This window comes from Prunus dulcis, unplaced genomic scaffold (assembly GCF_902201215.1).
Source record: "Prunus dulcis unplaced genomic scaffold, ALMONDv2, whole genome shotgun sequence".
NCBI lineage: Eukaryota > Viridiplantae > Streptophyta > Magnoliopsida > Rosales > Rosaceae > Prunus > Prunus dulcis.
In genome coordinates, this window is record NW_023010013.1 from 60,582 (window position 1) to 76,329 (window position 15,748).

General features: G+C 36.5%; 1 protein-coding gene across 1 annotated transcript; it reads right to left on the minus strand.

The window, feature by feature from the left end:
- Positions 1–11,974: 11,974 nt before the first annotated feature.
- Positions 11,975–14,377, minus strand: LOC117612492 (G-type lectin S-receptor-like serine/threonine-protein kinase B120). The gene is made up of 6 exons (XM_034341177.1): positions 13,765–14,377; positions 13,323–13,591; positions 13,016–13,226; positions 12,676–12,913; positions 12,407–12,557; positions 11,975–12,292 (listed from the first exon to the last, which is right to left on the minus strand). The coding sequence occupies exons 1-6, from the start codon at positions 14,375–14,377 to the stop codon at positions 11,975–11,977; spliced, it is 1,800 nt and encodes a 599-aa protein (XP_034197068.1).
- Between the last annotated feature and the right edge of the window lie 1,371 nt (positions 14,378–15,748).

Sequence of the window (15,748 nt, forward strand, 5' to 3'; positions counted from 1 at the left end):
CGAATGTTGGCGTATGGAGCATCTGCTGATCAGGTGGATGAGATTGCCCGGATGGGGAAGTCCACTACGTTGGAGGCTTTGGTAAGATTTTGTCAAGCTGTTGAAACTCCGTACACTAGGGACTACCTGCGTAGACCTACTCCCAGGGACCTCCAACGGCTTCTACAAAAAGCCGAAGCTCGAGGATTCCCTGGAATGATTGGTAGCATCAACTGCATGCATTGGCAATGGAAGAATTGCCCAACTGCCTGGCAAGGTGATTATGGAAATCGAAAAGGCCAAAAAAGTATCATCCTTGAAGCGGTTGCTGGGTTCGACACATGGGTTTGGCATGCCTTCTTTGGAGTTGCAGGATCACAAAATGACCTCAACGTGCTGGGTCAATCCCCCGTCTTCAACGATGTATTGAGAGGCCAGGGCCCCAATGTCACCTATGAAGTCAACAATACAGTATACCAGACGGGATACTACCTAGCTGATGGAATCTACCCGAGGGGGACGACTTTTGTCAAATCCATTCCAAATCCCCGATCCCAGAAGCAAAAATTATTTGCTACATATCAAGAGGGATACAGGAAAGATGTCGAAAGGTGTTTTGGCATCCTTCAAGCCAGGTGGTTGATTATTCGAGGTGCGGCCCGCATGTTTGATGAGGAGATCCTCAGAAGCATTATGATGACTTGCATCATCCTCCATAATATGATTGTGGAGGATGAGTACGATTATGATGCTTTAGAGGTCTGCGAACCGGATCCAATGAACACGGCTTTGACACGGATTTATGAAAGGCCCATGGGGCCAAATGGAGAACCGTTTGAGCCGGAACCGTTGGTGAGGGATGGTCATTTGATGACCCGAATGATAGATCGATATGAGGAGATGCAATCTTCGTATATTCATGAAATGCGTCAATTTCACTTGATGGAGCATCTATGGGCGGTGAAAGGCAATGAAGATTAATGATGGAGAATAGATGCTTTGCTTATGTTTTATTTAGTATGGTTTGGTTGTGTTTTTATTTTTATTGTGCCTTGTTTGTACTTTTATTTTTATTATTGTGCCTTGTTTGTACTTTTAATTTTATTTTTATTATGTTTTGTTTGAAGTATGGAATATGTTGAATAAAAAGGTAATTTATTGAATGCTTTGTTTATTAAATAATGAAATGTAATACAAGTCATTATGAATTACTACTAAAATAAAATACATGAATTACAACAACTTTAATAGAAAACAACTAAAATACAAATACATAAAAGATATGCTAACTAATTTAATGGTTTCCATCATTTAACCAATCCGTGTTGCTAGGCCCATCATCCGGGAAAAGTCTTCTTCTCATAACATCCCTTCGTTCTAGCTTCCAAAATTGTTTTGTTTCAGGCGACATATGACTTGTATCCATCGCCATGGTTTCCCGATCTGTCTTGTCCATATCTTTTTTGCGCAAATCCTCCCTTTCTCGTGCAAACTCAGCATCAAGGGCCAACTCGTGCTCTTGGCGTTTTTGCTCCATTTCTATTCTTATGCCGTTTTGCCTTGCAATTTCCTCCAAAAATTGTGAATTTTGATTGCTTGAATTACCCTTCTTCTTTGCCTTCGCTGCCTTTCGGCCAATGGGCCTCGGCTCCTTTTCGATGGGTGAGTCTTGACTCATAGGAGAATCAAGAGGTGAATCCGATGTCATTGAATCACGGAGTGGCGTCTCGTTTAACACAACCTCCGGACCCGTTGGAATAATTACGAAGCGTTTGCAATATTTCACCACCTCCCAACATTCATGATGGGTGAAACTTTTTTTGCCACCCCCGGTTGCACCGAACCACATTTGTGCTTGAATCATCTTTTTAACAAAAAAATGGAAATGCAATCAATATTTAAAATATATTGGATATGAAAGAAATATTAACAACATTTTGAAAATGGAAGCAATATTAACAAAATATTGAAAATGCAAAAAATATTAACAACATATTGAAAATGCAAAAAATATTAACAAAATATTAAAAATACGAGCAATATTAACAAAATATTGACAACATATTAAAAATACGAGCAATATTAACAAAATATTGAAAATGCAAGAAATATTAACAACATATTGAAAATGCAAGCAATATGAACAAAATATTGAAAATGCAAGCAATATTAACAAAATATTGAAAATGCAAGAAATATTAACAACATATTAAAAATACAAGCAATATTAACAAAATATTAAAAATCCAAGAAATATTAACAACATATTGAAAATGCAAGCAATATGAACAAAATATTGAAAATGCAAGAATATTAACAAAATATTGAAAATGCAAAAAATATTAACAACATATTTAAAATGCAAGCAATATGTACAAAATATTGAAAATGCAAGCAATATTAACAAAATATATATATTAGGAGATTAAACTTAATAAAAAAAATTATAAAATACTTACCTCGTTAGTACGATTTTGCCCACTTCTATAGTTGTCCATCGCTTTTGCTAGGGCATTTCTCCATTTTCCCAACTCTTTATTGAGAATTTTCCACCTACTGGATAATGCCATCTCCGTACGAGTAGACCCCGGAATTTTTTCACAAAACTCGGCATGAATTTTTTTCCACATATGAAAAAATTTCATCTCATTGCCGGACAAGGGACAATGACAAATTTGGAGCCAAACCTCACACAAGGAAACATCTTCCATGGTGCTCCAAGCCCCTCCGGTTTCGATAGAAGAAGCCATAAAAATATGAAATCAAAATGATAGATGAAAAAGAGGAAAATGTTGTGTAAAAAGAGTGAATTATAGTAGAAGTATAATGAAATGTAAGAGTATTGGTGTTGAAAGTGAAGGGTATTGATAGGTATTTATAGAAAAAAAATATCAGAATTTTTTAGAATTTTTTAGAATTTTTTACGATTTTTTTCATATTTTTTTCACCCAAAAAAGCCTCAGCCGTTGGATTAGAGAGGAGAAGCAGATCGGAAGGCAGCGAGCGCGACACGTGGCAGCCTACCGTTGGCGCTGGCGTCGCGCTGACGTCAGCCCTGGCGAGTTTAAACTCGCCAGGGCTGACGTCAGCAAACTCGTTTTGGACCTTGGGCTGGTTTGGCCTTCGGGCTGGCCCGAGTTGGTGGGTCCCACACCACCCCCGGGCCTGGGCGCAACGCTGGAGCGCGAAATTTTTTTTGGCCCGCCCTCGCCTCGGGCTGGGCTGCACCGCTGGAGGTGCTCTTAGTTTCCTAGTATTTCTAGAGGCGGTGAATCCTCTTTTGTCAAGGGAGGTCTTGTCGTCAACATGGCTGACCAATAGCCTTTCTCCATGTTTTCCTAGATGGTACAGAGGCCGATGTAGTGTGGTCAGGAACTGAGCCGACGTGCGTGGTTGGTAGTTAGAGGGGACACATAGCTAGCAAAGTCCACATGTTCCGTTCTTATTGAACAGACGGGCTCGGTTTATACCGAAAGTCAACAAACAAGTATATTGCAACGGTGACACAGAAATTCTCTCATATCGCGCATTGGATTCATGGAAATATTGATGTTATATTTCATTTTAAAGTTATCATATTCATTTGCATACATTCTATTATGCACAGTTGGCAAGTATAGAACTCAGTTAGAGGTGGGGAAACAGAACATAGTACCCAGGATCTAATGCATCAGTTTAATGTACAGGTGGCACATATGACACTTTACACGTTGGCAAGTATATAATTCACACACGTTGGCAGAAAAATGTATACTTGACAGTTGGCACAGCTATGTACTTTACACGTTGCTGTATACGTGTGTAAGTCGCGTATGACTGCCTCCATTTGCCACAGAACTGACAGTTGATGCAGTTGACAGTTTTGTGCATGCTTTCTCCTACGTTGTATGAAGAAACACGTACATTAATTGCTTTGTTGGGGAGTTATGGTAGATTTTCCAGCTCTCCAATTTACAGCTGACAGCCCCAACGTCACACAGTGAAATATGCTGGCCTACAGCATTTGTCTTTCCTCAGATGGTTTCTGATTCATTGGGCTAATTCCTAACCTCTAGGCGCCGTCCAAATATGATAACTATTTGGGACATACAGTACTTGCTCTTCCCTTCTTTCTTTCCGTAGGGTTTGTCCACATTTTTTGTGTGTTTTAAACACAATCCGCGGATAAGGTATGAAATTCTTTTTATTTATTAGTTTATTTTTTTTAGTGTAAGCGATTGGGGGGTTTTTGTACATATTTGTACAATATGTGATGTTAAAATAGGGTTATTCATGAAAAGTTTTTACACAAATATTCATTGGATGTCTGGGAGTTTCAAATCTCTACCGACATGTGGGGAGGTGGAAGAACTCAACCAACTAAATTATACCCACTAGCTAAGGTATGAAATTTTTGGTATTCTTGCCCTATTGATGTAGTGCTTGCAAGCATTTTTTTCCTTTGGAAATTTGGAAAACCAATCTCTTTTTAATAGGGGCCAAAGAGCCACTCCGAGCCTTATTTCAACACATTAAAGGCTATTAACGGTATGATTTAGAAGTATATCGACTTGAAACAAGAAGTTAAGTCTTTAATATTGCAAAATTTAGCTATTTTTCATAATGTTATTTTCTTTATTTTTATAATTTTGTGGGGAAATAAACTATTACGTACTATTCACATCCTCAAGCAACCAAGTTGAGGTGTTGAACAGATTTCATAGAAATACCACAGGTAAGAAAAATTAATCATGCTTTGAAGTATCGCCAATCTCTGTTTTCTTCTTTTAAAAAAAAAAAAGGTTGTGATTTCTAGAGAATAATTTTTTTTTAAAATACTTAAACCAAAACCTTAGCTCCAAAATAATATTAAAACAAAAACAAAAATTATTAAATTGCACGAAATTCACTAAAACCTTAGAAGGCTATTTTCACCTAACAGAATCCACTGCAAGAAGAAGCTCAATTGCGCTTGTCAATCTGCTGCATGCTATTTTCACCTTATAAACGGGGCCAAATCCTCCCTCTCCAAGTTTATTAGCTTCAGAGAAGTTGTTTGTTGCAGCTAATATACTCTATAAACCCGAAAGTGGTAGTTCTGTGCCATCCTTTCCACTTCCAGCACTACCTGTGCCATCCTTTCCACTTCCAGCACTACCATTACCTTCATTTCTCGAAATTCTCTTCCATAAAAGATATCCAAAAATTGCTGCAAGCAATCCTGCTGTTGCTGGGAGTCAGTGGGAGCTAGAGTTCTAGTTTACAGTTCGTTTTATTTTTTACTTTATCAAGTAAGACAGTTTATTTTGATAATATATTTTAGATTTTCTTTTATTCTGCATATATTATCATTATGGTTTTTAACAAATGGCTTAAGTATAAACTGCAAAATGCTAGCTTTTCGTTTTGCAGTTTGCATCCATGAATGAGTTATTCAAGTTTTGTTTAATAAAGACCTTGGCAGTCTTGTAAGGCGAGCTAGGAACAGTAGTTATGATTTTCTAACATTTTTACAGTTCAATCATAGCAGCTTTTCGATCTCAATCCGGTTGGAAGCCTTATGTGTTTTCAAAGGTTCATGTATGTGATTGTAAAAGTCTTGGATGTTATACATCCAATGAACTTCGAGAATTTCCATGTGAAATTTTGATGATGACAGTGGCTTGATTTATGGAATAGAGAAGTGTTGAGTTCTACATGGCTATTAAGTGATTAACTTATTAATCAAGTGGGAGAATGTAAGATTGTTAAATGTCTTAAACTCACTGACGTGATCTTCTAATCATTGTGGGATTACAAGGACTCAATGTTTATCTCGACCAGCAGCCTTAGTAAATGTATTTAAGTGAAATCTTGAAGGCTTAGGGATTCTTAACTCTATTAGGATTGGGATTCAATTATCTATTGCATTAAGGACATCTCTTGGAGTTAAAATGTTATGTAACCTTCACATTAAAAAAGCCTGTAATAATTGGCCCTAGTTCCAGGTGCTTATAATATTGTGGCTTTTACAAAAAAGAATTCAAGACTCATGACCAAAAAGAAGGAAAAAAAAACAAAGAATTCAAGACTTATGGGAGTTCAATTAAAACTTCAGGCCATGAGTCAAAATTAAAGAGACAAAGCGATAATTTTCTCTTCTTTTTTTTTTTGGGTGACAAGCAATATTTTTCTTATAAGGATCGCGACATAAGCTCATGACATGGACAAAAACAATCTGATTGTGGCCTGATTCTTCTTCCACAGTCTATGCATGTTCCGAATTTTTTTTTTTTTTTACAACTGATATTGTGAAGGAGGATTCAAAAGCAAAACGTCGGATATATAAGGGGGCGATCCCATTCAAATAGGGAACTCAAAAACTTTGATTTTTCTTAAAAACAAGGAGTTCATAAATCTATTTTTAAATTCAAAAACTTGTTTGGTATGCAACTTGAAAACTGTTTTCAAATCTTAAAAATTTGAGAACTTGTGAATTGTTAGAAAAAAACCGAAAAAAACAGATATTTTTTGTTTTTAATAATTGGGGTGTTATTTTGTTGTTCTTGAGTTTAAGTTTTTAAAAATAGGACTACCAAACAAGTTTTCTTTGTTTTGGATTCAAATTCTATTTGGAGCTTAAAAAGTTGAATTCAAATTGAATACCAAACAAACTTTAAATAACTAGTCTTAATCACTTGAGCTATAAGTTCCTTATCCATTAATGACCTATTAAGTACTAAACAAATTGCAGTGGGTTTAGGTCTCAAATATGAATGAATTATATGACCCACAAGAGACTTGGATATTTATTACTCAGCGGAAAGTATCGGACCCACCGACATTGTGGCATATGTTGGATAATTTAACAGAAGTATGCATATTTTCACCGGCCAAGGTAAAAGCCATATGGCTGGTTCTTCGATAAAAACAACTATTTTTTTGGACGAAAACTAAAGCGAGCCCAAAGAACTCATAACTCGCACCAAACATAAATCACGTGTGACTTTCTGAAAACTTAATAGCAACACAATATTGTTGTTAGCAAGGTAGAATGATCATTTTAAGTAAGGAGGTTCGAACTTGGACCGCTACAGCTATGGATCTACTGGTATATACTAATAGTGGTTGCATTGGTGGAATAGCTAACATCATTGGCAAATTGGCATTCCTATGAGTTGAAAAGGCACGCTCTTTTGGAGGGAGAGGTAACGTAGCTTCAATGCCATGCAGCATTAGAATTACGTAGGTCGATCAGCTGGATCTTCTTGTACACACAAAAGCCCACATGGATACGCCCCAAAGCTTCATGAGAGAAGCATATTTCCCTCACTGATGCACAGTGGCAGATCTAGAAATTTTTTAAGAGATGTGTAACATGTAAAATGCTAAATGCTCATAAAAAAATTCATATCAAATCATCGCTAGCCTAGCAAAATTCATATCAATTAATCAATTAATCTGATGAGAAAATCAATATAAATTAATACAAATAAAATAAAATCAATTAATCTAATAAAAATGCATATCAAATTATCAAATAAACAAACAAGTCAAAATGCATACCTCAAAAGACTATACTTATCTCAAACCCTAGTCATTAAGAGAGAGAGAGAAAGCTTTAGATTTTGGGGGGTTTTCCCCTGGATTCCGTCGGATCTACAATATTCGTAGGGTTTAGGGTGGACCTATGTCAATCTACTGTTCCTTTGGCAGATCTATTATAATTAGGACAAAGGTTTTCTGCGATTTTTTTCTCTGAACTATTTGCATATTGTTAATTTAGCCCCTTAACAATTTTTTCGGTAAATTAAGGACACAAACTTTTTAAAAATTGCCAATTGAGGGCGTTGGTCAATTTTTTTCAAATTTCCGTCCAACTTTCTTTCTTTTTTTTTTGATTTTTAACTTGTGATGAATTTTGTTTTTAAATTTTGTTTTTTTAAAGTATTGAATTTTTATTAGTTTTTTGTCCCCGTGGAAGTACATTAAAAAATGGGTCCCACTTATGACACGCAAGCATTTAATAGATTCACTAATGGTTTAGATAACAAAGGGGGTAAATTGTAGATTTTCCGCCAATCTGAGTATGTAATTGTAAATGTCCCCAAAAGGGAATATTCTGTAATTTATTCTATTGTTGTATTGATTCGATTATATATATAAAGCATATTTCGTTTTGTTACTATTCTGTTATTTGGTTATATATACTAATTGTTCTCCAACAATCACCAGAGAGAGATTTCACTGATGGTGTCAGCTGCAAGGGAAACACGGGTTTTGACATACAAGCATAACAAAAGAACTGAAAGTGAAAGCACCAACCTTTGCTTGGTTTTGGTATCCATGGCTGCACAAAACAAATTTGCAGACAAATTTACTAGTGAAGAATGCTAGCTAAGTCAACTAGTGAGGTGTCAAGTCATACGTCTACAGTTCAGTTACTTATTAGCTAGAGGCTTCACAGAGGAGAAAAGCTTGTGTTACAGTTAGCTTAGTTAGTTGGTATTTACTCATCAACAGAAGTAAAACCTTTGCTCACTCAATATCTTCATTGTTGTTTATCACTTTCCTTACTGAGTTCCAGTTGAAGGAGGGTGCTCTTCGTTTTTCATTTTCATCTCCCTCCTTCTCTGTCAATCCTTTGAATTGAAATCTCAGCCAATTAAGTTTCTTTTTTTTTTTTTTTTCATCAAAGAGAGAAATTCATTGAAATATTGGAAAAAAGATTACAAACACCAATAATGAAAGTCTTAACAAAAAAGAGACAGGGTAGCTCTAAGAGTGACCTCATTAAAACCTTGCCATAAAACTCCCGAAGGAGGCAATCCGGTCAAGGAAAAAGAGTACTACACTCTCCATCTAATCCAGTTGAGCCAATTAAGTTACTTAAACAAATTCTAACCATTTAATTTTTTTTAATATATATATTTATTACTTTGTTTATCAAACACAATCAACAAGAACTCAATTAAGAAAAATCATTGTTTTGGTTCCATTTAAATGGGTTTCATTTGAAGGGCTTTGGAGAAATGAGAAAATGTGAGATGATCCAACTTTGAATGAGAGGGTGGTGAGAGAATAGTTTTTGTTTTGTTTCTTTCACAAGCTTTAATAATTTATTAATATTTATAATTGAGCTAATAAAAATACTATTGAAAATGCATTCATGTGTCCTAACACATAACCAGTTATTTTGTGAATTAACTGTCATCTCAATACACAAAAAGGCATACATGAGCTTAGCCAAGTTGGCTAGAGCGGATGTGCTCCTCAATTGCACTCGAGTTCGAATCTTCCTCCTCATAATTTAGATTAAATTAAAATAAAATTTCGCTTCTATTAAAAAAAAATACACGAAAAGAAGTCAAGACTTAGAAAGTGAGTTAAATTAAAATTCAGGATACATGTCAAATTTAAAAGAGAAGAAGCGATATGTTTCTTAAATGGGAGGACCCAGGATCAAGTTGCCAACCATGCATTATTGGACCACATTTCTTTATTGCCAACTCATTTTCTCAAATGATAGAAAGAAAACTAGTTCGAAAACCAAGGATATATAGAGAAAATGACGGGAGATCCCCAACCCAACTCCGGAGGAGAGAGTTTCTTGCTTTTCTTTTTATTTTTCAAGTTTTATTCATGAGTTAATATTTATACTCTTAAAAATGAAAAGCATAATAATATGATGGGATCGACTGTTCTATTCATTAGCGACTAAAAGTAAAATGGAAGCTTAGCTTAAAATTCAAAGTTTCAGCCGATATTATGGAATGGGATTTGTCAATCGATAGCTAGAGAGATTTGGTCAAGAGAGAGAGGCTGTACACGCGACGGCTTTAGACTCATCCCTCTTCTTCATCAGTGGCTAAAGGTCCAATATTATGGATAAGCTTTTATCCAAATCCCTCCATGGCTTCCTGCAACAAATATATATTGTCACCTGCGAAGACTATGGTTAAGGCAGTCAACCATGCATGCATTTACGTACAACAACAGGATGGGACAGAAAAGGCAATATATGACTAGATCCACGTTGGGACCAATTCTATTGCAACATGTGGCTGACTGCCACAATTTATTTTTGTTTCACACACTTTCTCTTGCTCTGTTGGATTTTTCTGTCCCTCAGATGTCAGAGAAGTTTCTTTCTCGTATTTCACGCATTGGATTCATGGAAACATTGATGCTATTTTTCATTTTAAAGTACCCAGGATCTACTGCATCAGTTTAATGATGTACAGTTGGCACATATGACACTTTACACTTTCAATTCAATGATAAGTTGGCACATATATACGTCTCACACGTTGGCACAAAAATATTCTTGACAGTTGGCATAGCTATATACTTTACACGTTGGTGTATACGTGTGTAAGTGGCCGCGTATGACTGCCCTCATTTGCCACATAATACTTCACGCTCGGGCCACCAGAACTGACAGTTGATAAGTACAGTTGACAGTTTTGGGCATACTTTCTCCTATGTTTGTATGCAGAAACATGTGCGTTAATTGCTTTGTTGGGGAGTTATGGTAAATTTTCCAGCTCTCCAATTTACAGTTTACAACGCCAAGGGTCCACACGTCACACGGTGAGATATGCTGGCCTCCAGTACATTTGTCTTTCCACGGACAGTTTCTGAAAATTGGGCTAATCCGAAACTTGTAGGAGCCGTCCAAATATGATTACTTTTTTGGGCATACAGTAGCTGTGCTCTTCCCCTTTCCGTAGGTTTTGGCACGATCCTTATACGGATAAGGTATGAAATTCTTGCCCTATTGATATAGTACTTGCAAGGATTTTTTTCCTTTGGAAATTTGGAAAACCAATCTCTGTTTAATAGGGGCTAAAGACCAAATCTAAGCCTTATTTTAACACTGAAAGGCTATTAACGGTTATGATTTAGAGATATACGCTACTTTTCTAATCGAAGATAAATATTTGCATGTTACGAATTAATGGTTAAAAAAAAAGTTAAAAGTCTTTAATATTTCAAAATTAAGCTATTTTCCATAAGGTTATTTTCTTTATTTTTATAATTTTGTGGGGAAATAAACTACTACTATTCACATCCTCAAGCAACCAAGATGAGGTGTTGAACAGGTTTCATATAAACACCACAGGTAAGAGATATTAATCATGCTTTGAAGTATCTGCACCAATCTCTTTTCTTCTTTACAAAATAAGGTTGAGATTCCTAGAGAATAATTTTTAATTTTTTTAAAAATTAAACCATGGAGTTAAATTAGATTTTGATTTTAATCCTTCGGTTAGTACATTATCATTGTAACACCCCAACTCCTAAATTAATGTCTATTTTAATTGATTTAAAATAAATTACGAACTTACCCTTGGGGTAGGGGTAAATTGGTCATTTTCTTATCCGGAAGGATTTTGGGACCCATGAATGGTATTTTTGGGTAGGTGGTACTGAGACAAATTCGTAGACATGCGGTAGACTTGAAACGGAGTTGTAACGAAAAAGTTACTAGCAAAACATCATCAGTGGCAAACTTGTAAATATTTCAAAAAGTTTGGTAAAAATCAGATTTTTCACCTCAACACTCTCTTGTTTATATACTCAAACAGTCCAGACCAGACACATTTACCGCAGCCTCTGCGTTTATATACTCAAACAGTCCAGACCAGACACATTTACGGCAGCCTCAAACAGTCCAGACCAGACACATTTACGGCAGCCTTTGCGTTTATATACTCAAACAGTCCAGACCAGACACATTTACGGCAACCTCTGCGTTCATAATAATGCACCTAATATTTAAATGATAAAAAAAAAATGTAATCTAACACCAAGGTTTAATAACAAAAGTAAATAATAAAACCAAAACCTTAGCTTCAAGAATAATTATTAAAACAAAAACAAAAAATATTAAATTGAACGAAATTCACTAAAACCTTAGAGGGCAATTTTCACCTAACAGAATCCACTGCTAGAAGAAGCTCAATTGCGCTTGTCAATCTGCTGTATGCTAGTTATTCTACAATAATTATATATGTGATGAACAAAAGGAAGTCTATCTGCGTACTTCCGAACTAATGGTGATTACATAATTGTTGGAAAAAATGGGAGATGTTTGAGGAGAAGCAGCAATAGCAATGGAATTCCTATGAGCTGATGAAAAAGCAGGTTCCTTGGAGGGTGGAAGTGATGCAGCTTCGTTGCCCTGCAGCATACTAATCACAGAAGACATTGTTGGCCGATCGGCTGGAGCTTCTTGAACACACAAAAACCCTACATGGATACACCTTAGAGCTTCATGAGTGTCACATGCTTCCCTTACTGATTCATCAATCACCTCCATTCCTCTGCCTTCTTTCCACAATTCCCATGCCTAATTAAGATTTCATTAGGACCATTCACTTTAATTGCAAACTTGAAAGGATTAAAAACACAAGGACGACATATACATACTAGCTAGAATAATTTCTAATTTATATATACTTACCCAACCAGCAAGCGTTAGCGTAGGATCAAAACGATGAAAAGAAGAATTCCTCTTTCCACTTACAATCTCCAAAATCAACACTCCAAAGCTGAACACATCCGATTTCTCAGAAAAATTGCCTAAGAGTGCGTACTCAGGTGACATGTAGCCACTGCACATGAATTATAGTGGTAGACAAAGTAAGCAACAACAGTTAAAGACAAACATTTTGCATCATTAGGTTTAGTACATGAATAATGCAAAAACATGTGCTATTTATGTCTACTTACTATGTCCCAACAATCTTGTCGGTATTTGCTTCAGTTTGGTTCATCCCAAAAATCCTTGCCATTCCAAAATCTGAAATTTTTGGGTTCATTTCTCCATCCAACAGTATATTACTTGCTTTTAGGTCCCTGTGAATGATTCTCAATCTGGAATACTTGTGGATATAAAGTACTCCTTGAGCAACGCCGTCTATGATTCGAAACCGTTTACCCCAATCCAATTTTATCTTTTCATATGGATCTGAATATTAAAAAGATGTTGCAAAAATTAGCTAATCAAATTTGATGTCCAGGAAAACAACAACATCAAAGAATATCTCAAAGGTGATGAACATGTATATACCAAACAGAAGTTTGTCCAAACTTCGATGGGGCATGTATTCATAAATCAGTATCATTTCCTCCTCTTCATTACAGCAACCCAAAAGCCTAACAAGATTGGTATGTTGGAGCTTGGCTATAAGCTTCAACTCATTCATGAACTCCTCATGTCCTTGCCCTGACTTCTTCGACAACCTTTTTATGGCTACTTCTTCATTTTCAGGCAAAATCCCCTGCAGATAAAGATATTAATGGAATTTTTTTTTAAAGAGAAGTAGACAAATTTAATATCATATTTATGAAGAAGAATGTAATTGAGGAAGTTTCACCTTATAAACGGGGCCAAATCCTCCCTCTCCAAGTTTATTAGCTTCAGAGAAGTTGTTTGTTGCAGCTAGTATACTCTTTAAACCCGAAAGTGGTAGTTCTGTACCATCCTTTCCACTTCCAGCACTACCATTATCTTCATTTCTAGAAATTCTCTTCCATAAAAGATATCCAAAAATTGCTGCAAGCAATCCTGTTGTTGCTGAGACAATTGCAATTGCAATTACAGCCCACCGCTTCTTGAAGAAATTTTTAGCATGACCCTTACCACCTGCAAAGAAAAGAATGAAAAGGCTCCAAGTTAGTAATTACGGAAACTTTCTAGCCAAAAGAAATGATTTGGCTTGTTTTTAATAATGAAAAAAGAAACAAAATTAATTGACATGCCTTGAAAATCATTGCAGCCATGCCTTGAAAAAGAAATGATTTGATTCTCACTCTTACTTTTTTTATTTTCTAACACAACAGCATGTTCTGGCATTTTTAACAACTCAAGCTTGGAAAACCCTTCTCTGTTTCTACCACATGTCAATGCATTTTCCCTAACACATTCACCAGTCCAATCCCCCAGCTCACTCCATGTTTTACTGTCATCCTGCCACAACAGCAGGACAAACAGCCCATTTGGGTTCAACACAGACCTCAATTTCACTGAGCTATCCGAGACGCCATAAGTAAAATAAACCTCATCAGTATGATCATCAAACTCAACATTGAAAGAGAGGACCAAGAAGGTTGCACTGGGATTTTTAAAGGCTATTGATTTGGACTCATGGCCAGTCAAATTGTAGACAGCACTTCTCCAGTAGGGACCAGTGTTTTCCTTCCAGACAACAACCCCGGCAGGCAATTGAAGATCAATGCCGAGGGAGAACTTCCCGGGTTTCGGATCGTCAACTGCTGCCCAGGATGTAAGGCGCCTCTGCTGGTCAGTCCTCTTGTTAAGGCTAATCATCATGCCGGGCAACAATGTGTCTGTGGGATGATCAAAGCTCTGCCACAAAGGGTCTTTTGTTTGATCTTTTCCAAATCCTAGGACAAGGTTTCCAGTGTCCATTAGCCACCCAATTGTGGCATTCGTTGCAGTAGCAGGGAGGGATGCATTTGAAGACCAGATGAGTGCTTTTCTTGTCTTTCCATCCAACACCACTAGATTTCCATCACTGCCCAGCAGAAAGACACCTGGAGAATCAAGTGGGGTTTCTCTGTTGGCAACCCACACAATTGGTGGGTTTGGGTTGTATTGTACCAAATGCCAAGGAATATTTGGTACAATTTTCAGGACTGAAGAAGCCCAGTGCAAAGTTTCCAGTGGGAGAAATCAAGGTCTGGTTTGCACTGATTGATTTGCCTGGGACTAATAAGTTGTATGTGCTGGTACAAAAGGAAAATGGCAGCTTGGGAGAGAACACTAGTAATGTCAGAACACAAGCAATGAGCCTTCCCATTCTGAGAGACAAAGGAAGAAACAAGGAGACGACCGGCAGAGGCTCAAACAGAGCAGAATGACAAAGTTTGTACCTCAAGGCTCAAATTCGACAGTGCCTAAGACATAGTGTTCATTTATTTATACCCCATCAACTCACTGACATGCCACGTTTTCTTCGTTAAGCACATGCCACGCTGGTGCCTAAAATTGACGATTATTTTTTCTATTTAAACCCTCAATTCTCTTTGTTGACCCCATATTATGAGTTTCCCTCAACTTGTAATTCAAATTTTTCACATTTTTAAGAAAACCCTATCATCTTCCCAAAATACCCCTAAATACACAACCGGCAAAAAAATAAAAAATAAAAAACTCACCAACCTCACACCCACCCCACACCCCACGCCCCGCAAAAACTTAACATGCATATTAGTATTTTATTTATTTATTATTATTTGCATTTCAAAATGGTTTTGATTTTGTTTACCTCTGCATATATGATCAAATATCTTATCAAAAATTGCATTCATGTGCGGAAATTGGTTGTTGTATCTCTATGCATTTTGCAGCACCTAGCAGAAACAATCATTTTATTATTCCTGTGAAATCAGCATGAAATTGTTAGTGTCGTGACCAAAGCTAGGAAGAATGTGGAGAAATTCAAAGTAGGTGATCGTGTAGGAAATGGGGTGTAGGTTTCCTGCATTTCATGTGAGACCTGCGAGTCTGGGACCAAGACTTGGAGAACTACTGCCCTCGAGCAATATTTACCTATAACTCATACGATCAGGACTGAATAAAAGTCTTTGATCATAGCATTCTCAATAATTCTGGAAGGAATCCCAAATCAAGAAATAATCTCACATTATATATCTCAATTGACGACCCACAAGCCACTATTTGCATATCTTATTTAGGGTTTGTAAAAAGAATATGAGAGTGTAGGTTTCTTGGATTGAAAGAGAAGAGTAATCTGACAATATGGTCTATAGGAGTTTG

Coding starts and splice junctions, on each gene's coding strand:
- LOC117612492 (XM_034341177.1), bottom strand. CDS start 14,377: ATGGACACTGGAAACCTTGTCCTAGGATTTGGAAAAGATCAAACAAAA. Junction 12,914..13,015: donor TTTGGACAAACTTCTGTTTG/GTATATACATGT, acceptor TTTAATATTCAG/ATCCATATGAAAAGATAAAA. Junction 12,293..12,406: donor CGCTAACGCTTGCTGGTTGG/GTAAGTATATAT, acceptor AATCTTAATTAG/GCATGGGAATTGTGGAAAGA.